The sequence below is a fragment of the Amia ocellicauda genome, chromosome 22 (genome assembly GCF_036373705.1).
Source record: "Amia ocellicauda isolate fAmiCal2 chromosome 22, fAmiCal2.hap1, whole genome shotgun sequence".
NCBI classification, from domain to species: Eukaryota; Metazoa; Chordata; class Actinopteri; order Amiiformes; family Amiidae; genus Amia; species Amia ocellicauda.
In genome coordinates, this window is record NC_089871.1 from 19,030,723 (window position 1) to 19,054,913 (window position 24,191).

Consider the following 24,191-nt stretch of genomic DNA (forward strand, 5'->3'; position numbering starts at 1 on the left):
ATGATTAATGACTAATAAGAAAGATAATGAGATGGGCTATTTAATTAACAGAATAGCAAAATAGCCCCAAAAAATAAGCCTAGACACACCACATTTGGTAATGTTTTCCTCTCTTGGATATTGAGTTTACAAAAGGACATTCATTAAACTATGGTTGGTATTTCACCATCTTTTACTCACATGAAAGTGAAAGGTATACAGCAAAGGCAAGAGCATTTTTGGTGTCCTAGTTAATAATAAAATTCAAAAAAGATTTGTATTCCTCCCCCTCACACTCAATCAATCAAGTTTACAAATCAAGCTATAAATGCATCACAATCTATTAAATACATCGTGGACACAAAACAAGCACGGAGCTTTGTCATTCACTGCCATGAGTTTCCTTGCTCTTTGACCCAATTCAAACCTTGCCTATCATTGTTCAATTTCACAATTATACACAATTAGCAACAGTTACAGACAATTGTATTTCCTTTCAGGAGTCTGTGCACCACTGACCTAACCGCCTAATCTCCATTTCCTCTCATTTCCTCTCATGTACCAAGGAATCTTTTCAGTAGACTTTTTTCACTCTAGCCTGAAAAAAAAATCACAAATCAAACAAGAAACCCCAAAATGATCAGTCTGTTCTCATCTCCCTTACACCACCTGGTACACTCAGCTCTGTCCTCCACAATACTAGACCCACTGTGCAATGCATCTGTACACTTGCACATCATATCTTTGCAACCTCTGAAAAACTAACATGAGCACTGTGATATCACTGCAGATTTTTTTTTTTCCTCTCTCGTACTACATACTTTGTACTTCTCCGTATTTTTGCAATTATGTTGTAAGTCGCCCTGGATAAGGGCATCTGCCAATAAATACAAATAATAATACATACTATCTTTTCACACATATTATAATGTAATCTTGGCCTCTTAGTGTGAGAGACCACAGAAAATATTTTTACTTCTCTAACTGAGCACTTACAAGTTATGCTATATCTTGTGTTTTGTTAGACCTCTCTACTGAGCCCTGTACTATGTAACTGACTTAATAAGTTGCATATTGAAAATACAATACTTAATTTAAATTTAAAAAATAATAAAAAAAAAGAACATTGTACTTCAAGGCCACAATGCTAGAAACTCATCACCCTATGGGTGAACTACACATCCATTTTGATAATTAAAATAACTATTAATAAAACATCCACAAGACACCTATCACCTATGCATAATAAATTGGAGTTCCGCTGGGAAGAGTTCTCAAAATAATGTCTGGTGGTGTGCTATGTCAGTAGTATGAGAATAGAGACTGCATATTTGTAATCATTTTCAAAACCAGCTTTTCCCCAAAAAATAAAATTTCATATACAAGTAGAAAAAATATGACAAAGAAACAGAAAAACAGCTGTCCGAGTCTATAGGATTTTTGTTTTATAGATTTCCTATAAAAACAAATTCAGAAAATAAAAATAAAAGTTCCTCTGACAGATCTGTGCACAGTAAACAAGGATTACATTGTAAAACTAGGCATGGTAGGGAATTCTCCCACCTTGTAGTGGCCTATACTTTGATCTGCAGTCTCACCTTTTTTTCTTTTTTACATCAAGATAGTTGATTCATTTTCTTTGTGCCTTTTCATTTATATAATAAATTTAAGCACCACTGTTTCCCACATTATTGTACAGTGAGGGAAAAAAGTATTTGATCCCCTGCTGATTTTGTACATTTGCCCACTGACAAAGAAATGATCAGTCTATAATTTTAATGGTAGGTGTATTTTAACAGTGAGACAGATTAACAACAAAAAAAGTCCAGAAAAACATATTTCAAAAAAGTTATAAATTGATTTGCATGTTAATGAGGGAAGTAAGTATTTGACCCCTTCGACTTAGTACTTGGTGGCAAAACCCTTGTTGGCAATCACAGAGGTCAGACGTTTCTTGTAGTTGGCTACCAGGTTTGCACACATCTCAGGAGGGATTTTGTCCCACTCTTCTTTGCAGATCCTCTCCAAGTCATTAAGGTTTAGAGGCTGACGTTTGGCAACTCGAACCTTCAGCTCCCTCCACAGATTTTCTATGGGATTAAGGTCTGGAGACTGGCTAGGCCACTCCAGGACCTTAATGTGCTTCTTCTTGATCCACTCCTTTGTTGCCTTGGCTGTGTTTTGGGTCATTGTCATGCTGGAATACCCATCCACGACCCATTTTCAATGCCCTGGCTGAGGGAAGGAGGTTCTCACCCAAGATTTGATGGTACATGGCCCCGTCCATCGTCCCTTTGATGCGGTGCAGTTGTCCTGTCCCCTTAGCAGAAAAACACCCCCAAAGCATAACGTTTCCACCTCCATGTTTGACGGTGGGGATGGTGTTCTTGGGGTCATTCCTCCTCCTCCAAACACGGCGAGTTGAGTTGATGCCAAAGAGCTCGATTTTGGTCTCAGCTGACCACAACACTTTCACTTCTGAATCATTCAGATGTACAGGCCCGTCTGAAGTTTGCCAATGAACATGTGCTTTCTTGAGCAGGGGGACCTTGCGGGCGCTGCAGGATTTCAGTCCTTCACGGCGTAGTGTGTTACCAATTGTTTTCTTGGTGACTATGGTCCCAGCTGCCTTGAGATCATTAACAAGATCCTCCCGTGTAGTTCTGGGCTGATTCCTCAAGAGGTGAGATCTTGCATGGAGCCCCAGACCGAGGGAGACTGACAGTTATTTTGTGTTTCTTCCATTTGCGAATAATCGCACCAACTGTTGTCACCTTCTCACTAAGCTGCTTGGCGATGGTCTTGTAGCCCATTCCAGCCGTGTGTAGGTCTACAATCTTGTCCCTGACATCCTTGGACAGCTCTTTGGTCTTGGCCATGGTGGAGAGTTTGGAATCTGATTGATTGATTGCTTCTGTGGACAGGTGTCTTTTATACAGGTAACGAGCCGAGATTAGGAGCACTCCCTTTAAGAGAGTGCTCCTAATCTCAGCTCGTTACCTGTATAAAAGACACATGGGAGCCAGAAATCTTGCTGATTGATAGGGGATCAAATACTTATTTCCCTCATTAACATGCAAATCAATTTATAACTTTTTTGAAATGATCATTTCTTTGTCAGTGGGCAAACATACAAAATCAGCAGGGGATCAAATACTTTTTTCCCCTCACTGTATGCAGGATACATCTTTAAAGAAACACCTCAACATTTTCACAATACCACAATATTATAATACATGTCTGAAAGCATAGGCAAATTGCTTCTTTAATAAACCTTGTAATCAGGACCATCACCTGGTGTCAGAGGTGTAAAGAGAAGTTGGAACAGATTATAGGACAATTCTTTGCTCCTTGCAATCTAACCCTCTGTAACAAAGTTCTCCAGCCCACCATTATATACACGGTCCACCTGCCCTCCCGAGGCAGAAAGTATCAGAGCTGTGAGAAGAGGGAGTTCTCCATCTCTGGCGACAGTTTGGAATGGAGCGAAGCCAGGCCAACCCCAAAATCTGAAACACATTGAAAAGGAAAAAACATTTAAAACAGCTAGTCTCCAAATATTATTATAGTATAATACTATTGCCAAATACTCTCCCACTTTTTTAAGGGTGGACACACCTACCCATGTCATCATGGCTGCGGTTGCTGGGGCTCTTGTGCTGCTCTTCGATGTGAATGGTCATTTCTTGGCGGGAGGGGGTTGAGTGCTCACACTGCAGGCAGTTATAGCGCCCCCTGGTGTGCTCCCAGATGATGCGACTGTTGAAGGACTGGCCTGGGACAGGGCAGACAGTGGAGAATACATCACAACCCTGTGCGGTTGACCAGCTACCTCACAGTGATTACTGTAAACCAAAAGGGAGTGTCTGCAGCTCAATGTGTTAGATACAGCTGGAAATATAGCCAATGGTCTGATGGAACTGTGTGTGAACGCACTTGTACAGACTGACTGAAAATTGCTTGCTGGATGAAAACAGAAGGGTTTCCAGAGCTCAGATCAACCAGCATCTGGCCTCGTTGAAGCTTATTCCAATTTCTCCAAAATCTGAAAGTAAAAGCCTTGAATTCCTAACATGCACGTCTAGCAGACAAGGAGAGCTACCATACTACCATCTGCCTGTGCAGAGGGAGGTGGCATATCTGCTTGTTTGTGGGCCACAGCTTGAGTCTAAAAGGATTCAAAGGTTGAAAAATCAGAAACCCTTTGCTTGATGTCCCAAAGCGTTTTTCTAAGGATGAAATCAGGACTCTTGAGACTGCAGTGCTGAAAGGAGTGGAGATGAACTGTGGGTGCAGGGAAAAGGAAACTTTGCTTTAGGAAGGTTCTTCTTCATCTGCTGAGACATGCTGCTCCATGAGGGCCCTGACCCCGCCTGGCTGTCGTGTGTTTGCCGCACAAGATTACAGTGTCTCACCTGGGGTTCACCCGTACTTATACTGTGACTGCGGGTTGGACTGTCCCATCTGTGCGTTAGGTGTCTGGATGCGTCTGGCAGGACAGTGTACACGACAAGACAAAATGTTCACTTCAGGTTAAAGGAGGCCTGGAGGTTAATCTGGTGACTGATTTTGAATGGTTTGAAGACTCATTTTACCACAATTCGCATTCTGGTCACTTTAAAAACTGTTTTGTTTACTGCGTAGTTTGAGAGATGTATGTATATGGGATAGTAAATTCAATGAATTAAAAAACAAAAAACCTTAACTGATTGGTAAAATAAAGACAACTAGTCTGAACTGTTAAACTCTTTAGCCTACTAGCTTGTTACGAAAAAGACTTACACATTGTTTGATTCCAAACTTTTTATATAGTGTGGAAAGTAAAACTACGGGATGGGCACATTTAGTTTTTCAATTATGTCTTGTGCAAAACCAATTATGAGGATTGTTGATACAGAGGATACCGCAACTGTGAATCTTAAGAACATTTAAGTTTTTGTTGGACTATTTCTCACATATGTAACTGCATTTTCCTCTATTTGCAAGATTAATAAAGGGATCAGCCAGACTTGGGGAGACTTGGACATCTAAGGACACCCACTTGATTTTCATTACCCTAGGTTAAGTGTTGAGGTAAAGCAGGGAACTGTAATACTAGGGAGTGATAATGAATTCTACTTTTTAGTTACTATGGAAAGGAGTGGACTCACCTTGGTTTTTCTTCCAGACAGCATTGGAAACTGGCAGAGCAGGCTGACTAGGGGCGAGGGCTCGGAGTCGCTGCTGCTGCACCACTGCCTGGGGCAGGGAGAAAGAAGTGGGGGGCATGTAGGACAGGAAAGGGGTTGGCAAAGCTTCTGTCTGGGTCTGTGAGGTGAAGGGCATGGACGGTGCTCCGAGCATAGAGGGCTGCAGCTGGCTGAAAGGGTTGGAGGGCAACGTGGTGAGGGGGAGGCTGCTGAGAGAGGCCTGGAGACTGGGAAGGCTGCATGGGAGTGCCGGCACAGCTGAGGGGGCAGTGTGTCCAGACAGGGGTGGAAGGGGTGCCAAAGGCGCAAGTGGCACAGCTGCAGGTTCCTTCTTCACTTCTCGGACGAAGCTCTGGACGCTGAGGGAGGCAGCAGTGTTGCTGGTGGCAGCAACAGCTGGTTTGGAGGTGCATTCAGTGACTTCTGTGGCAGTGACAGCTCTGACTTTCTCCAGCTTCTGAGGTGTTTTGTTTTTGGCCACCTTGGAACAGATGTGGAGGTGCTTGAAAAAAGCACGGTGCGAGTGTAATCGGGCTGAGCAGCTCTCACACCTGTGGGTATCAACATGATTCAGTGGTAAAGCAACACATAACTGCAGTGACTACTGCATAACTACTCTTGCAATGATTTCTGCCATGGCCACATGGATTGGTGTTTCTTTCACAAACTCTAATCCTGGTATGTTGGGCAGACATTAAGTATTAATTTTTTTTATTTATTTATTCATTTTTTTTTTTTTTAAGGTGTTTGATCAGCAACCAAGTGCAAAACTACTGCTTAGATTGTATAAAAGAAAGAATGTGGTGCATTTCCCCCCTCCCACCATCAATATTTCTATACAAGACTTAATAGGAATAATTTAAAATATGCATCATCATATTCACTAACATTTGTTGGCAAAAAGTATATCTGAACATTCTAAGATTCTTCATAAAAGCTGTGCAACAAGAGAAAAACATCTGAGCATGTACAAGGCTTTGTGCTGTTGAAAGACAAGCTGCCATACAAGCTTCTACTGAAAAAATAAAATAGTTAGGAAGGCAAACCTAGCTACTGAACATGCCTCAGAGCTGCACATTGTTATATATAGTGAGGGGAAAAAAGTATTTGATCCCCTGCTGATTTTGTACGTTTGCCCACTGACAAAGAAATTTTCTATATGGTCTATAATTTTAATGGTAGGTGTATTTTAACAGTGAGAGACAGAATAACAAAAATATCCAGAAAAACGCATTTCAAAAAAAGTGAAATAAGTATTTGACCCCTTTGACTTAGTACTTGGTGGCAAAACCCTTGTTGGCAAAACCCTTGTTGGCAATCACAGGGGTCAGACGTTTCTTGTAGTTGGCCACCAGGTTTGCACACATCTCAGGAGGGATTTTGTCCCACTCCTCTTTGCAGATCCTCTCCAAGTCATTAAGGTTTCGAGGCTGACGTTTGGCAACTCGAACCTTCAGCTCCCTCCACAGACTTTCTATGGGATTAAGGTCTGGAGACTGGCTAGGCCACTCCAGGACCTTAATGTGCTTCTTCTTGAGCCACTCCTTTGTTGCCTTGGCTGTGTTTTGGGTCATTGTCATGCTGGAATACCCATCCACGACCCATTTTCAATGCCCTGGCTGAGGGAAGGAGGTTCTCACCCAAGATTTGATGGTACATGGCCCCGTCCATCGTCCCTTTGATGCGGTGCAGTTGTCCTGTCCCCTTAGCAGAAAAACACCCCCAAAGCATAACGTTTCCACCTCCATGTTTGATGGTGGGGATGGTGTTCTTGGGGTCATTCCTCCTCCTCCAAACACGGCAAGTTGAGTTGATGCCAAAGAGCTCGATTTTGGTCTCATCTGACCACAACACTTTCTCCCAGTTCTCCTCTGAATCATTCAGATGTACAGGTCCATCTGAAGTTTGCCAATGAACATGTGCTTTCTTGAGCAGGGGGACCTTGCGGGCACTGCCGGATTTCAGTCCTTCACAGCGTAGTGCGTTACCAATTGTTTTCTTGGTGACTATGGTCCCAGCTGCCTTGAGATCATTAACAAGATCCTCCCGTGTAGTTCTGGGCTGATTCCTCACCGTTCTCATGATCGTTGAAACTCCACGAGGTGAGATCTTGCATGGAGCCCCAGACCGAGGGAGACTGACAGTTATTTTGTGTTTCTTCCATTTGCGAATAATCGCACCACCTGTTGTCACCTTCTCAACAAGCTGCTTGGTGATGGTCTTGTAGCCCATTCCAGCCTTGTGTAGGTCTGCAATCTTGTACCCGACATCCTTGGACAGCTCTTTGGTCTTGGCCATGATGTAGAGTTTGGAATCTGATTGATTGATTGCTTCTGTGGACAGGTGTCTTTTATACAGGTAACGAGCCGAGATTAGGAGCACTCCCTTTAAGAGAGTGCTCCTAATCTCAGCTCGTTACCTGTATAAAAGACACCTGGGAGCCAGAAATCTTGCTGATTGATAGGGGATCAAATACTTACTTCCCTCATTAACATGCAAATCAATTTATAACTTTTTTGAAATGCGTTTTTCTGGATTTTTTTGTCGTTATTCTGTCTCTAACTGTTAAAATACACCTACCATTAAAATTATAAACGGATCATTTTTTTGTCAGTGGGCAAATGTACAAAATCAGCAGGGGATCAAATATCTTTTTTCCCCTCACTGTAGCTACGACTTATCAACTGTATAAAAAAGTACTGTTCTCCAGCTCCTACTCTCACTCACACAAAATAGCGGTTGGGTTTGTAGTGGTTTCCCATGTGCTCCATCAGCTGCTCCATGCTGGAAAATGTACCTGTGCAGCCCAGGGTTGAACAACGAAACAGTTTCCCTGTCGAAAACGCATTATAACATTTGTGTTAAGAGTGAGTGAAGGTAACCTGGCCTATTTCTTCAGGAAAAAAACACAAGTAAAAACAAAACATATGGAAGAAACAGGGGGCAGTGTAAACTGGGTTGTAACTGCCTTCATTTAAGTGTTTGACATTCCATACCTTAGCATCAATTATATCTTATGTTAGGACATATAACTAAGAATTCTACTACAAAGAATGATAGCATGGATTCTCTATCCATCCTGAACACACCACAATTTCAATGAAAACAGCTAGGGGGGAGGTAAGTCTGATACTGAAGGAGTACTTTGTCTTAAGTCCACTCATGCTGCTGTGTGAATTTTAATCATATTAAGTGAAACCTTGATAAATCATAACTCAGCACAGCATAAATAGCTGAGGCCGGAATGAAAAAATAATTATGTTATCATGACACTGGCCTGAATCTTATTATGCACATCAATTCCCACTTCTGATAAACTGTTATCATTGTTAAAATTGACAATCATAAACCATACACAGGAGTTCCCCTTGGAAGTCCTTGATGGAGGAATGTTGGTGCTTACCCTGTAATGACTGTGTTCGGATGTTGTGGATTCTCGTGTGATGCATTAACTTCTGAATGTCTGGAAAGACTTGTTTGCAGCCAAGGTAAGAACAAGGAAACAATTTTCCTACAATAAGTTAATAAAATATACTTCAGTCAGGAGTCCGTTTTAAGTTATATTGTCAGATGCATATGAAAGTCACACTGCTTGTATACAATTTGTCAAGACCTGCAGTAATGTTTTAGGAAATGCAAAGCATTGGATGTAGCTAGTCAGAGTTATTCAAATATAATGATTGTTTACAATTTTGTATCCTTAATTAAGAAAAGTACCTATACTTTGTTCCATTGAACTTTTAAAATATGTGTTGCATTGCTTCTCAAACTGTACCTCAGGGCTTTCTTACATAATGGAACTGATTTGGAAAATTAGTCAACCACTTGTCATGGCATGTATTAAATCAGTTGCTGAAACCTTCCCTACAATACCTAAAGGGTTCCCCATTTCATTTTGTATGAGAAATCAAACTGCAGATCTTAGGAGGCATTCTGCTGTGGGATATGCACACATGCAACTTGTTTGACTAGTTTAATTGATGTACACACTTAACAGGATGGCAATACCACAGATCTGGACATACATTAATCAGCAGGTCTAGTATTTAACATCCCATGTATTACTCTTACATTAAAACAAAATAAATCCCTTTCAGAATCAAATTGGCACCATGGCTAAAAGGTTGAGACTTTTAGGATTGCACAAATATACAAAACAATGAAATGTAAACTAAGAAAAGTTAAGGTGAGGAAGGGTTTAAAAAAAGTTAAAATATGGAGACTTGAGTACCTTCTGTGGCGCAGGCGGGCCCTGGGTGAGCCTGTGGAGTGGCTGACATGCCGGGGGCAGGGGAGAGCCCGGGATCATGGTATGTCGATCCGACAGGAGGAGGGCCGGATAACAGCTTCTGGAGGAGAGACTGTCTAAAAACAAGCACTGTGTTTTGTATACAGATTTCGAACATATATTAAAAAAATGAAATACAATTCGCTAAATACACTCCAACATTTCAAAACGACCACAAGTATAGAACGGTAATTTGCGAGGCTTGTTTTTCTTCACTATACCAGAGTTGGGTAGCTAAACAAACCAGCCCTGCATGTTTTAAGGGGAATGCCTCTACATAAATACGCTTTAGATAAGAAATGTCTTTATTATTGTGCAAAGTTGTTAACCTTTATACCATACCTTCTGTTGTTAAAGCTACACTCTTTCAATATTTACCGTATTTTTTCCCCTAGCTCTTCGGCACGCAAAAAGCCAGACCACACTTATTTGTTTAGTAATAGGAAGCTGACCAACGAATACAAGTGGCACATTCACAGCAGTTGAGCCACTAGCACTGTGTTTCACAGGCTCCCGCAAAACAATGAATACATATTTATCACTCACCATACGCCGGCTTACATATAGGGGTTCGCTCCCAGTCTGCATTTGGTTCTGTTTCAGGGTGGGAAAAAGTGCAATGGAAATTTCAATAAAGAACGGAAGGGTGCAATTTCTTACAACAAATTATTGCGCGTCCGCCATGTTGAATTTGAGTTGTCGCGAGGCTGTACACAAAGACGAGGCCGCGCGCGGGTGAGCCGCTTCCTATCGTCACGTGAGAGGCGACGTTTAAATAGCTACGAACCTTTAAGTTTTTAATAACTGTAAATTTAGTTATGTTTTGCTTAATATGAAAATAATATGTATATGTTAATGATTTAGCTTAGATTAAAAAATACAAATCACAAATGAAGTAAAAAAACAACAAAACAAAAAAACAAGCAGTTGTCAAATACAGTTTAGGTATCCCCGGTTTGTAAATTGTAAATGTATGTATTTTCTTGCAAGTATAGGCTAATAAGACTTAAATGTTGACCACGTATTCTGTAAAGAAATAGATATTTGATGAGAACATGCATTTGTGGATGTATTTTTTTGTGTTGCCAATTTGGTGAATATATTAAGTTTGCTTGATTCTTATGCTGCAGTTTTAGCATATACCGTGAACATAAATCCATTAAAACAAACAAAAGAAAAATAACTATATGGTTGTGCATTAGACTAAAACATACTATGATTTCCAGATGTGCACAACTGCGCGATGCATCATTGACGGGTAAATAATTATAAAACTGTCATCTGAAATGGATAATAATGATAAGGCGCATCCAAAAGTAATATTAATATTCCAATAATATTTTATGTTTGCACTGTCCTAAAACAGAGAGAGACGTTTTCAATCTTTCGTCCACTCCATTGCGACTTTTCCATTCTCTCATTGGCTTTTTCTTAAAGACAGGATTTGTGATAAGGTTTGTTTATTGCAAATCCCACTTATCTGTCACCTATCTATCTTCCATTCCTGTCTCCATGTACCTATCTACTGATGTCTCCTCATGTTGATTTATATATATTTTTACTACTCATATAATGATTCTAAATTGATTCACCCTGGATAAGGGTGTCTGCTAATAAATAAATTATTCATAAAAATCTCCTATTCCTCATCTGAGTGGCTTGTTCTATATGCTTAAGCTTGGACAATCTGAAGCTGATATCTCTTTGTTAGCTGGATATGCTACTCAGTCTCTTGTGTACAATTAATCCAACACCACTTGTGTGACCATATTTTTTTCCATGATACAGTAAAATGTCCACTCTTTGATTATTTCTTGTTTTCTTTTAATTTAAGGCCTACAATGTCCATTTCATTTTACTGAGTTCCCCCATCAAAGTCTTGAAGTTTTGCTTCAGTGGAGAGTTCTGCAGTTATATGTAGCCAGGGTCAGAAAACAATGTCAGTCTGTCCTTACCTGCCTTGGTCAGTGACAATCCAGCTGCCAGAGACTGAGGGCCTTTGGTTTGTGTAAGCTGTATCTCAGCTTCCCCTTATATTGCCATACAGCCAACTGACATAAACTAATATTAAATTAGCGAGACCAGTAAACAATCACATTTAATAAAAAACTATTACCTTAAGTTCAATTCTTAAGGGTTGATTGGTAGCAATTAAGGTCCCTATACAGCTGAAATGTTTCTCAGATTGTTGCTGTTTTGGATTCAGTGGTTTGCTTGATGAACATTAACTGCTGTACCTTTAGAGTGAGTTATTTTCCCTTAATTTATCTTCTCCTAAATTGGATATTAACAGGATAGTCTGTCATAGATTTTGTGAAGCGTTTCAAAATTTATTTTTCAAAATTTGAATTTTTTGCCAGAGTGCATGGAAAATGAAACAAACATATTTGTCATTCACTGTGGTTAAAAAAAAATCAAAAACAAAAAAACACTCCTCCTCCCACTATGCCTGCTTCTAAGTAGAGCGCAATTCACTCATTGTGCTTATTATTCACAAAAATTTAAATTAAATAAGAACAGTGAAAGCAGTGAAAGCAGTTGTTAGTATTCAGAGCATTCTTAGATCAAAAACATACAAGAGAAAGTTTATACTTCTGACTCCTCAGTCACAATGTGAATGGTTTACACCATACCTTAACCAACGTCTGCTTTCAAAATTAAAAATGCTTTCCATTATATCAACTCTAAAACAAATCACATGTTCTTAAATATATATGATGTATAATATATAGTGCCCAAACCCTCATTCTCACCCTGATCTGGTGTGTGTGCAAATTGTTTGCAATGTGCTGTTAGAAATAAGATGTCCGAGTAGAAGACGTTGTATTACAAGAATGCTTTACTCCCAGAATATATATAATATACTACACTACAGTAGAAATCAGAAGATGCTCTGGTTCTGGATTGTGACACCTCTGTTTCTAGTTAAATATACATATTTTCAATATTGCTTTCAGTTGTATAGGGCACTACATAGAATAAAATAAGCTCCCTTATCCAAGGAAGCAAAATCCCGATTACTGACAGGCAATAAATAACTCATGGAATTGTTTTAAATAAGGTACAACCTCTTTATTTCTTGCTAAACTGAAAAAATATATATAAATATATAAATTTGACTGTCTGTGTACAGTAACATGATACCATTGGACAAATCAGTGTCACAAATTTATATAACAAAATGTTCGTTAAAATATCCTCACGTAAATTCTAAAATACACTCTTCAGTCAAGTGCCTGAAATTTCAGGTATGAACAAGGGTTTTTTGAAGGGAGTCCTGGTTAGATGACATCACCCATGATGATTCTTGGAAACACATAAATACCTTGTAAGAAAGAGCAAACATGGTTTTAATTCTGAAAGATGCCCGTAAAGTGCTGTAAAGGTGGGAGAGATCTCACACACTTAAACTGGAGTCAGACAGAGTGAGACAACATGATTAGAATCTAGCCAGGGCACCAGATCTAGGTTGTTTTGCCTCGAGCAGGTGTTGTAACAATAGGCATTATGAGATTATGAACATTATGTATCGCAGTACTCCACAGATATGGCTCCTAACATTTGTGAGTCACAATCCAGGGACACTTGAGATAGTTCAGGTTGCTTATTTTTTCCCACTCAGTTTGGTTTATAATATAGCAGTGTGCAAACGGATGGTGCAGCTGTCCTTACAGAATCACTTTATACATTAGTTATTGTTGCATTAATCACCTCAGTGTTTTGTTGGGAGAAAGACGAACCCCCTTAGTTCACGCGTACTTCTTATAGAAATCACACCCATACTTAAGCAGTCTGGTCTGGTGCACAGCTAGCTGACAAAACATATTTTACAATAAACTCTTAATTAACCCCCTGAGAAATACAGCATACAGCTCAAACTTAATCCAGGGTGGTTGTTGCACACCTAGCTGAGGAAGCCTTGGCTGACTTTGGTTGTGTTCATTTGCTAGTAAAAAGTCATGACCATAGAGTTTGTGTCATGACTTAATTTAATGTCGGACAAGCTTTATTACAACTGTAGAATGGTTTGGTTAATACTGGCTTGGATTTGTAATGCCTGTTGGGGACCTTTATGTTTTGCTGTGTTGATTTTTGTTTGGTCAATGTGTTATCAAACACGAACCAAAAATATATTTAAAACCATACCAGCCAGCACCACCTTTAACATGTCACGACAATACCTCGACTCTCATTACCTATTTACCAGCATATCAAAAGAACCCCAGCAGTGCTCAGCCAATTACCAGCTGCCACTCTGAGAGTTTTGGTAATTGACTTGGTGAAGCAGTGAGCCAATACCCCCCAGTGGGAGTTTTTAATGTTTCCGAGAGGGACGTCTAGCCCATTAAAATGGCCCTCTCCACTGTTGTAGATAATATAGTTCCCCCTCCAACCTGTGACCTTTTGTCCCCCTCAAATGAAACAGTCAAGCTGTCACTGTAATCTTGAACTGGCTGCTTGTTCAGCACTGGATAAATACAAAACAAGTCTTCTGAAGGAACCACACCTATACAATAAAATTATATTTTACCACTACAAAGTGGCAGCTTTTCCCTAGGATCATTATACAATCAGTATTTTGGTTGGCTTTCCTTGAGATTAAAATTTATGTAAGGTTTTATTGGCAGGAGTGTAGTTTTAAAATAAGGAGGGTACTAATCAAATGACTGCAGCAACAATACTGTGATGTTATCAAGAACTTTTATAGTGTAAATTGTGAGGTATATTTCCCTGAGTTTTCAGCTTCCTTTCCTTGATTTTGAGTATAAAACCTCCCTTGTCCAGAATTTGGACCTTATAAACACAAATACGTTTTTAGAATAGAACTACATAGCAGTTAGTCCAGTATGCACTACTAAGCTGATTTCCATTTTTATTTAACCTAAGAAATCTAGACTTTACAAAAGAGATCATCCATACATCTGGCTTAATATACATATGCACAAACTATTATTATTATTAAAAAAATATTATTACTGGGGTATATCACTTTTCTTTTAATTCAGATCTAAGGTAAATAATGGTATTTGCAAGTTTTGTTCCTTGTCTGCAAAGCATGTGCATAGCTTTGTGCTTGCTTGTTAATGCCAATTTTTATTCTGTAATAAAAATGCAGTGCACTGTAATATGCGACACAACCCATATACTGTAGAAACTGTAGGTTTCAGTTCACATTGTATGGAAAGGTTCAATTCCACCCATAGAGTGATACAATACTGACACCAAGTGGAAAATGTGTTGTATTACAGTTGCAGCAACTGGCCACATTTGAAGTGACTTGGAGTTGAAGCGAGACCAAAAACACATTTGAAACAAAACAAAGACATAGTATTTAGGGATATCAAACTCCCAACCAAACAAGGCTCTTTGTTGTACTATCTTTCCCATAGGACTGGAGAGCTTAACTGATCTAATATTGTTTTCAAACTAGACACAGTTGCAGTTTCTCTTCTTTCCAGAGATGTACTTAAATGTAAGGACAGTTCATAAAACAAATTCCAAAATTTTGAATTATTCTTATAACAATAAACATTATTATTCTTTCCCTACAAATGAACCAACTCAGAAACCAAAACAAAACACACACACTTGTGCAAGTAGAGCACATCTTTTACATTCTGATCTAGGGCTCCAATCACACCCATGCTTTATTTGCTCAATTAACTGCATGACTTCATTGACTCTGCTCATCTGAGACACATCTGGGACAAAGATGTAAAGCAGAGCAGAAGTGCCAGTTTTTTTTTTACACCTGATAGAAAGGTATGGAAAAGACTGGTAAAGAGCACTGAGTTTCGGAATGATTTCAAGGGGCTGTAAACCTTGTAAGGGCTGTAGGAAATGAATGAAATGGGAATATTGGCTCTTGTATGAGGAGAGGTGTGAGAGAGCGTGCGGCAGGTCATTAAGGATTTTCATTAAATGAGCATCTCTCTCTGAGGCTGATCGCTGCAGGGCGCTTTCGTTTGAACCTTCCAAGGCAGTAAAGCAAACCTCCTCATTGAAAAAGACAGAGTGCTGTCAACTCTTTAGAGGGTGCTCCTTTCCTGATACTGGTACCAAAAGGATTGTCTACAGCTGACTGGGGGGAAAATGTGGGAAGAGGAGGCAAGGACAGTGAGCAATTCTGTGGCAGAAAACTCTCAGATCTTTTCCACATAGTTCCCAGGAAAGAGTCCCTCTCTGCCTTTAAATCTGCCTCTCCACCAGCCCGATGGATCTGTGAAGAGAAAGAAAGGAATGGACAAAATTATAAGTAGGGGAAAAAAGATAATCCATTCTGAGTTGAGAGGAACACTTCATGATCCCTTTAAAACTGTGGACCAGCAACCCAATTCACAATAAGTGAATCAAATGATTGACCAAAATTTGACAGCCCCAGTGGCTCCCCTGGCCCGAGGACAGCAGTCCAACTGAAATCCTGCCTTCGTCACGAAAAATGAGACTCACCCTCACTGAGGAGGTCGATGACGTCGTTGACATTGAAGCTGATTTCGTCCACATCCTGCCCCACATACTGGTAGAGCGCCCGACAACGTGGACCCTGGGGGCGGGGCTGGGCGCGGGGGTGTCCCAGCGGGGCCGGAGGGGGGCGCTGACTGATGCTCTTCTTCCTCTGCATCCTAAATAGCATAAAAACAGGCACAATTACACACAATCTATGCACAATTACACATGTGCATAGAAGTCTAGTCGCAAAGCAGATCTAAACTTTGCTTTAAATGGATGAGAAAATATAAGATCCCAACTAAGGGCCTGATTTTACAGAGATGGTAAAAGACTTACTCACAAGAAAGACCAACAGCTGACGTGGCTGCACCAAGCAACAGCCTCCAGATCACATTGTATCAAGGTAACTCCACAACACCGTTAATGTTTTATCATAATTATTATTCTGTTTAATTAATAAATCAGTCACGGTGCAACATGTGTTCAAAATTTCTACAACGTATCTGATGTCCATAGCACAAAATGCTTCAACGTCTTTTAATCATACTAGTGTGGCAGTGTGAGAGGCAAGGCTGGGGTCAGGGCAGGTCTTTCAGTGGAGGAGACTACAAAACCCCTCCTCCAAGACTCCAAACCCCAGAAGCCATCAGGGCTCCTGATGACCATAGACCCGCCCACCACTTCCCCTATAAAAGGAAGCCGGAAGCGAACCAGTGTGTGCATGCTTGGCGGGGGGCGGGGGGTCGCAAGGTCGCAAGGTGCACAGGTGGGCAAGAGGGCAAGAGGGCAAGAGGGTGGAAGAGGGTGGAAGAGCAAGAGAGCAGGAGAGCAGGAGAGCAGGAGAAAGAAGGGTAAAGCTCACAGTTGACGGATTCACTGGCTTATGACCCTTTTTCTGGACCTGGAACATTCTCCCTCTTGAACCCCGGATTGTCTGACAACCTCCCACCGGTAACGAACTTTGATTAGGCACTGTGACTACGAACCTGCGTTATCCCTTTGTGCTTCTGTTTGCCCGATGTTCGGCTCTACCGACCCGGGCATTTACTGTTATTGTTAGTGTTTTGTTTTGTAGTTAGGGATTGTTTACGTTTAGTTAGTGCTCGCACAGAGCTAGGTTTTGTTTTGCTTTTTGACACTGTGCCTGCCATTAAGGGAAGCAATAAAACCACAGCAAGCCTGTTTTGTACCCTCTGCCTGCCTCCCTACTGTGTGTTTCAAGACCAGATCCCGCCTACATACATCCCTTTCTTGTTACGGGCCCCCCAACCCGTTACACTAGCTATGGGGCAAACTGAATTGAATTACTACAACAGCTTTCACATGAGTCTTAAAATGAAATGACAGTGCCTACAAATGTTGTAAAAGGCAGGCAGGTAAACCCAATTATCTCTGTGACAAAATCATAGCCCTAGTTGTAAGTCTTTTTAAAAAAAGTGTAAACTCTATCCTTGATGCATCTCTTTCTTAAGAACAGCAATTTTTGTCAGTCACTGCAAAGGAAACCAATAGAATAGACAGTGCCCGTAGTAGAGAAGTGCCTTACCCTGACTGGCCCTGGTCAGGCACATTGAGGAAGTCCAGGTCCTTCTGGGTGTTGCTATGGGCCGGGGCCCTCCTGGTCTGCTGGGAGCTTATCTTGGGGAGCACCGAGGAGGGGGGGCGGCCTTGCTTCTGGGGCATGGAGTAGGTCTGCTCCCGGGACTGGTGGTTACCATGGGGGAACTGAGCCGCCCCGTTCTGGTGAGCCCCTGTGGAGAGAAAGTACACCCAGTGTCACAACCCACAGCCAGCACAGGGAGGAGAGGGGCTGTGTAGCTGTATCACCTGCCTTTCAATCTATCACGCTCCAGCACTGTGGTACGTACACTCTTCCACTCCCTGCTGCAGCCAGTATAGCAAATTTTGCACTCTGCTGATCACCACCAAACAAGCATAAATCACTGGAATGAACTGTTCCCCAAAGAATATGGACTAAGCTACTCATTCTACGAAACTTTTACATTCATAATAAGCGGTCATGGCTCATGCTACCAAAATACACAAAACTGTGCATAATTAATTATGTATCTCAGTTTGGGCTATGATTGGTGCTTTACCTCTTGGGGCAGGTCTTTGTTGGGCACGGCTCCTTCCTGCCCCCCCTCCCTGTGGAATTCCTTTCTTGGTGGGCTCTGAAACAAATACAAGTCAACATGTTTAAGAGACAATAGCCAGACAAGTCCCTCATGAAGAAACTGATTTTTTCCTTAGCAGAAGCTGAGAGCATGTTCTGTAGCTCATATGCAGTCTAATATATGAGCATATACCAATTATTAATGGACACCAAACGAGCACAAAGGGTCGAATGGCCTCCTCTCGTTTGTAAACTTATGTTCTTATGAACAGGTTTTACAATGCACAGTCTATGCTCTGATATTCCTGAAATTCAGGTCAAAATTCTGTATAATATCAAATGGCAGAATAAAAGCCATTGAATAGAAATACTGATGTACATAAACACTAGTGTCAGACAAAATTGTCTACCTATAGTATTTCAATCAACTACAACACATTTTGAGCTATTGTTACTGTACTGTAACTGTTATGTATTACACAAGTCTGTTGTTTTGAATTGGGATGAGCCCAACAGTTGGTCATCCGTGGGCAGCTGGCTGCTTGTCATGAGTAACACCTGCCTGCCCCCCCCCCCCCCCCTTCCAGCCCCTAATTGCCTGGTAACTCACTGGTTGTCTTGGGCATGCCATCCCCTATAGAGATGGTGAGAGTCTTCCCACTAGGCTTTATCTGGGGCATTTCTCCCTGGCCCCGCTGAAACACCACACAGCGAGAGCCCCCGCCGCCCCAGCCCTCCTTCTTCACCTTGAAATCAATCCTGCAGAGCGGGGAGGGAAGGAATGGAGCTATGAGCCACACTGTAGCAAATTGCAGCTGTGTGGTCTATCTTATTATTATTATGATTATTATTACTTCTCAGCTGACACTTACCCAGGGTTACTTACAGTTTCACAAGAAACACTTCTAGAAAGCATTATATAATATAGTGTAAATACAATTACCGCAAAATACAACATATAGCAATAAGCATAAGTCTGAGAAGATATGAAAATACGTATTATACTACCAATACAAGTATTGCTCCCCAGTGATGTGGCTGAAGCCGACAATTTGGGAACATTCAAAAATAGACTGGATCACTTAGTTATGATGGGTTGAATGTCCTCCTCTTGTTTGTAAAATGTCTTATGTTCTTATTATACTAGCCAGAGGGATAGGGTTTTACAGATTTAACCTGCTGAAACCTGCTGTACATGACTGAGTGGTATAAAGATGCTCTGGTGATATTGCTATAATAATTGTTCTCTTTTGAAAATTTCATCCAATGTTTTGTTTGCTGAATCTCTCCTTAAATTCATGTGGACTTGAAACAGCTTGGACACATATAGCCTTGTGACTCCTCAGTTGGACTATCCCCCCATTTACTTTATACTCTTTTATCTCAAATGTTGCATACATTGGGGTTTCCAGTGTGGGAGGAAAACAATTAGAGCTAAGCCATGCTCAATGTCCCTGTCTGTGTAATTTCAATGGCAGCAGAGTTGCGAGGCGGAGTTATACCGGTCAGAGAAGTTGAGGGACAGCTTGCTCTTGGTGTTTTCCTCGAAGCGTTTACACAGCAGGCTCAGGAACTCAGTCTTAAACATGGACTCCAGAAGGCTGTCGTACTCTGCCTCATGCAACACAAAGAAATCATCCTGCCGCGTGCTAAGGGGACACAGAGGTCAGAAGTTACATAGATACACAAGCACAGACACAGACTGTCAGACTCCCATCCACTGACTCACAGGCAGTTACAGAGACACATGGAGCCACAGACAGACACATACACTCAGCCCCACGCACACATACAGCAACCTAACCAGACTTTAAGCACATCACACAGACTGACTCATACACACACATACCAGCATAAAACTCACATTAATAGTTCATATCAAAACACAGCTAAATATTATTTGTAAAACCATCGATGCACCAAAAGCAATATTAACAGCAGAGTGTCAAAGCTTCGGGTGGCTTGTAGTTTAAATGCCAGTCTGAACTGGCTTTTCAGACAGTACTTGTAATATTAGTCCTTTTAATCCCCGTTAGATAGCACTTCACAGCTTTTTATCATGTTTCTTGCGTTACTAATACTTGTATTATTGATTGATTTCCTCCTTGCTCCCTTTCCCGTAGCCCTTGACTGTGACCTAACATCTTGACAGCACTTAGCTTTTACTTTCCAGGATGACCTCACTTACTGTACTTACCTGTGTAAATTGGAAGTTGTAAAATGTATTATATTTTGAATTGCTCTGTTTTAATGTAAATTTGAATTTGTAACTGTATTCTTGCACTTTGTATTGCACTTATGTTGTAAGTTGCCCTGGATAAGGGCGTCTGCCAAGAAATAATAATAATAATAATAATAATAATAATAATAATAATAATAATAATAATAACTCAAAGGTATGCAAGTCTAAATATTTTTTTTCTATGTAAGTCTAAGGCTTATGAAATTCATAACACCTGATATTGAAAAATAGCATACAGGGTATGATTTTTTTTATTATTTTTTTCAAGGGAAACAACAAACATTTGTATTGCTTCATGTTATTATCACTTTAATGGCACAAGTCATGATTGAAAACTTGTACAGCACACAAATGTATTGTATATTTTAGTGTTTAACTTATTTGGTCAAAACACACATTACATTTTTTTTTCACTCTCTACTTTTGAGTCTAGAGTAGTTTTCAAAAACATCAGCTGCACCTGGTTTTGCTCCAAAGCTGAAGTTATGTGCCTGTGCAATGCCATGTCAATGTTTCTTGACAGATTATACTAGTGTTTCTGAGGAAGGGGCATTTTAAGGGGCCTCTGAACTGCAAAATGGGTATATAAGCAGGGACCCACCTCAATGACACACTGCGGATGGTGGCAATCTCCATTTTCCTCTTTAGGACCTCCTTGATGAGGCCCTTCTCAGGACCCTTCTTTACCTTCTCTCGTCCAATCAGGTAAATACCCTTGGGGGTCAAGATGAGGTCACGTTTTATGGACTGGGGGAAGAGGAGAGAGGGAATAGTCAGATCAGATGTCTCTAATATTAACTTCAGCCACTCTGATTGCAGTATACTAAAGTATACAGGTTAGAAACAGCATATGATGTGATGAAACAAAATACCTATTCCTGCTTTCCCATCATGCACTGATTTAGAAACACACCTGTGTTTTCACACTGGGACTAATACATGGCTGACAGAAGTTTGACTGCAGTGGGGGGCAGATTGCATTTGACTTTCCCCTACCTTAAACCTCCTGTCGTACTTGTTGACGGAGTCCGCAAAGTCGATGCGCTCTCTCTTGGCCAGGAACTGCCGTAGCTCAGGCTTGTCCTCCATGCCCAGGTAGTCACCCACGAAGTTCCTGTTGATGCTGTTCCTCCGCCTCTCCTTGGAGTTGTACAGGATATCAGAGGCTGTGCACAAACACACACCAGGAAACACTCAGCATGGCCATTTTTGCATCGCAACACATCACATTACTCTTTCTGCCTTTTAACCTCCTACAGCTAATAAAGACAGGACAGCACAAGTCATTTTGTTGTGCTTTGTTGTGTGCGAGTAAGTGGGTTATGTTGGACTGTGATTTTATCGAGCCTGCGCACCAGATTAAAATACTATTTTGCTGGAACCTCTCTTACACTGAGTGCTCTTACTGTAACTAGACCACGCAGATCGGAAGGCCAGCGAAACAATGCCTACTGCACAGAAGTTTGATCCTTTTCTGGTTTACATTCTTGTTTATGAAGTACATTTGCAGAGACATCAAATTAACCAGCTGTGCAATGGCGTTTTAATTCCTGATAAGTACACTACAATTAATGTAACATTTGTATTACCTTCAATTGATGTAAACCATGTTTGATTACATCAGTCAGATGAATAACCAATACAGGGACAACAATTGCATACACTGCCAACAAACTGCTGGGGTGGGACATCAGAGAAGTGGAAAACAGTGTGATACACCATTTGTTTAGTTGATGTTACTGTCCATGGTTAGGATTGGCATTCCTCATGAGATTGTCCAGCACTATGGGGCCTGGAGCCCACGGTAACTAACCTTCCTCCCTCATCTGCTCGTACTTCCTCCGGGCGATGTACTTCCTCCAGGCTTTCTGAATGGTTCTGGCGAAGGTGTCAAATTTGCGCTCCCGCATCTCCTCCAATAGGAAAAGCTGGAGTGGGATGTCATCGAAGGGCATTTACTGAGTGTGGTACTAATACTAATACTAAGACTACGGGAGTTAGTTGGCACTGTAGTCAACTAGATGTCTTCTCACTGCAAGACCACAGTGCAGACAGCAGAGCAAACGTGTTAGACAGAGGCAGCAATGCAGAATGCACTGAATATACTGCAGGTGCAGATTCACTGTTGCTTTATTGTTGTTTTTTTAGTGGATGTGGTAAACTTTCAAACCTGGAAGTACTTAAAGCTGCTCATATTGGCTGAAGATATTTGTCTCTGGTCTACTTGTTACACACATCACTTTGTAATGCAGGAAGGCACACAAATTGATACAGATGTGGAAGATGCAGAAGCTGTCAATTGGTGATATTTGGTGGCCTGCTTGGTTGCTTACCGACTCAGGGTTCTTCACGAACACTTTGGTGCGGCCCATTTGGTACTGGTCAGTGTCCATGTTGACCGAGCGCAAGAGGTGCTGTACGCCCTGCTTCTCCTCACCACGCCAACATGGCCATGTCTCAGATGTTAGGATAGCGTACCTGTCAACACACACAAACACTTATATACAGAAGGAACCCTTCCATACATTTATGTATTGTAACACTTTGCAGTGCGTAGGACTTATGAGCTCTGGGATTGAAGTTAAAATTTGCAGATGGATCCAGCAATCTCTGGAGATGTCTTTGTAAAGAAGCAGAGCCATTACAAAGCCAATAGGAAAAAAACACCTACCCTGAGTGGGGCACTTGCTGAGACTTGGTCACCCCCTCTCTATCCTTGAGCTGCTAATCAGCTTATCAAGTGCAGACAAACAGCTTCGGCAGACAGCGGTCAATTGAGCACTCGTTGGCCGGGGCCAGCACAAAGTCAATTCCAAAAGTGGGTTCTCAGTATGAAATCAGGTCACAACGGACCAATCACAATATACAATACACACAGTAATTATTTTGTTCTTCATTCTTTGTTCTCCTAATGCCCTTTGCGCATTTCCCCTCAGGTACACTAGGCATTGTGGGTGTTGTCTTTTTCTTGTGAGCCTGCCATTAGCGCCAGGTGGTGTGTGACTCCGGCTGGGCTGTCAGGTGTCTGTGTGAGAATTCCATATCTGGGCCTGTGGCTGTGGGATTGCACCACTAAGGGAAATCCATTTCCTTTGTATGTAGCAGCCATCCTATTTTCCTGTTTTATGCCCCCACAGTGAGACGCCCTGCAGTGTCACAGAATGTATGTATTTATTTATTTATAAACATTGCTAGTAAGCATATTGGACATCAGGGGTGGGGAACTCCAGTCTTTGAGGTTTCGGAAATACCCAATTAATACCTGGGAATGTCAGGTGATTTTTATCCCATGAATAATTAATCCCATGAAGTTATTAAGAGCACTAAGAGTGCTGTGGGGGCCTGTGTAATTAAAGTATGTAATAAATTTGACCGTCAGCACTAAATCAGAACTGTTTCTACTTCTGTTTATTATATACAAGAATTATATACTATATAAAGAACTGACATTGACAGAACAGCATCATGCAGGGCCTAGAGCAGATGTGCATGTAGGCTGATACTGACATCAAGACATCCAGCTTGTGTGGTGGATAAAGGGGACAATTTATATATATTTGAAAGAAATGGGGTGGGGGGCGGTGGTAATTTTATAATCTCTGGGCCTTGTTCCAGTTAAAACATGCATTGGCAGTAACCCACCTGTACACACACACACACACACACACACACACATTAACTACAGTGGCCTATGTATGGATTACACAGAAACCCAAATAACAAAGATGCTAACAAAGGCAAGTGAGACTATGAGGGAGGAGTATATAAGCAGTTTTCCAGTCCTCACCTCTGTAGGAACTTGTTGAAGACCCTTCGGTAAGCAAATCCAGCTCTTCTCACTCGGATGTTCTCCCGCAGACCCAGATACTCCACCTGGTGCTTCACCCTGAGCACAGAGGCACACTCTCACTGATCGCCAGCACACAA

General features: G+C 41.2%; 2 protein-coding genes across 4 annotated transcripts in view; both read right to left on the minus strand.

The window, feature by feature from the left end:
* Positions 1–3,372: 3,372 nt before the first annotated feature.
* znf414 (zinc finger protein 414) lies at positions 3,373–10,173 on the minus strand. Of its 3 annotated transcripts, none has more exons than XM_066696095.1 (8): positions 10,003–10,171; positions 9,400–9,529; positions 8,572–8,679; positions 7,896–8,001; positions 5,130–5,719; positions 4,395–4,468; positions 3,602–3,754; positions 3,373–3,488 (listed from the first exon to the last, which is right to left on the minus strand). In XM_066696095.1, exons 1-7 carry the CDS (start codon positions 10,042–10,044, stop codon positions 3,659–3,661), a joined length of 1,146 nt encoding a protein of 381 aa, XP_066552192.1. In that variant the 5' UTR covers positions 10,045–10,171; the 3' UTR covers positions 3,373–3,488; positions 3,602–3,658. The 3 variants fall into 3 exon arrangements, with proteins under 3 accessions (XP_066552192.1, XP_066552193.1, XP_066552191.1); XM_066696096.1 differs by having other exon boundaries at positions 3,415–3,488; positions 3,598–3,754; positions 10,003–10,172; XM_066696094.1 differs by lacking the exon at positions 3,373–3,488 and having other exon boundaries at positions 3,662–4,468; positions 10,003–10,173.
* A 4,143-nt stretch (positions 10,174–14,316) lies between these two features.
* myo1f (myosin IF) overlaps positions 14,317–24,191 on the minus strand; it is a 43,064-nt gene continuing 33,189 nt past the window's right edge. Inside the window, exons 18-28 of the mRNA XM_066695199.1 lie at positions 24,052–24,150; positions 22,598–22,742; positions 22,078–22,192; positions 21,261–21,430; positions 20,866–21,011; positions 19,525–19,671; positions 18,633–18,781; positions 18,006–18,080; positions 17,453–17,657; positions 15,907–16,079; positions 14,317–15,676 (exon numbers count right to left, since the gene is read on the minus strand). Of these exons, the coding sequence (XP_066551296.1) occupies positions 15,600–15,676; positions 15,907–16,079; positions 17,453–17,657; positions 18,006–18,080; positions 18,633–18,781; positions 19,525–19,671; positions 20,866–21,011; positions 21,261–21,430; positions 22,078–22,192; positions 22,598–22,742; positions 24,052–24,150 (1,501 nt within the window). The 3' untranslated portion in view covers positions 14,317–15,599. The remainder of the gene's footprint in view (positions 15,677–15,906; positions 16,080–17,452; positions 17,658–18,005; positions 18,081–18,632; positions 18,782–19,524; positions 19,672–20,865; positions 21,012–21,260; positions 21,431–22,077; positions 22,193–22,597; positions 22,743–24,051; positions 24,151–24,191) is intronic.

What these genes read in the sequence shown, in the direction of transcription:
- znf414 (XM_066696094.1), bottom strand. Translation starts at nt 10,044, where the DNA reads ATGCAGACTGGGAGCGAACCCCTATATGTAAGCCGGCGTATG. An exon ending in TATATGTAAGCCGGCGTATG is followed by an intron (nt 9,530 to 10,002) that starts GTGAGTGATAAA and finishes GTTTTTAGACAG; the next exon opens with TCTCTCCTCCAGAAGCTGTT. An exon ending in TGTCTGGAAGAAAAACCAAG is followed by an intron (nt 4,469 to 5,129) that starts GTGAGTCCACTC and finishes CTGTCCTGCCAG; the next exon opens with ACGCATCCAGACACCTAACG.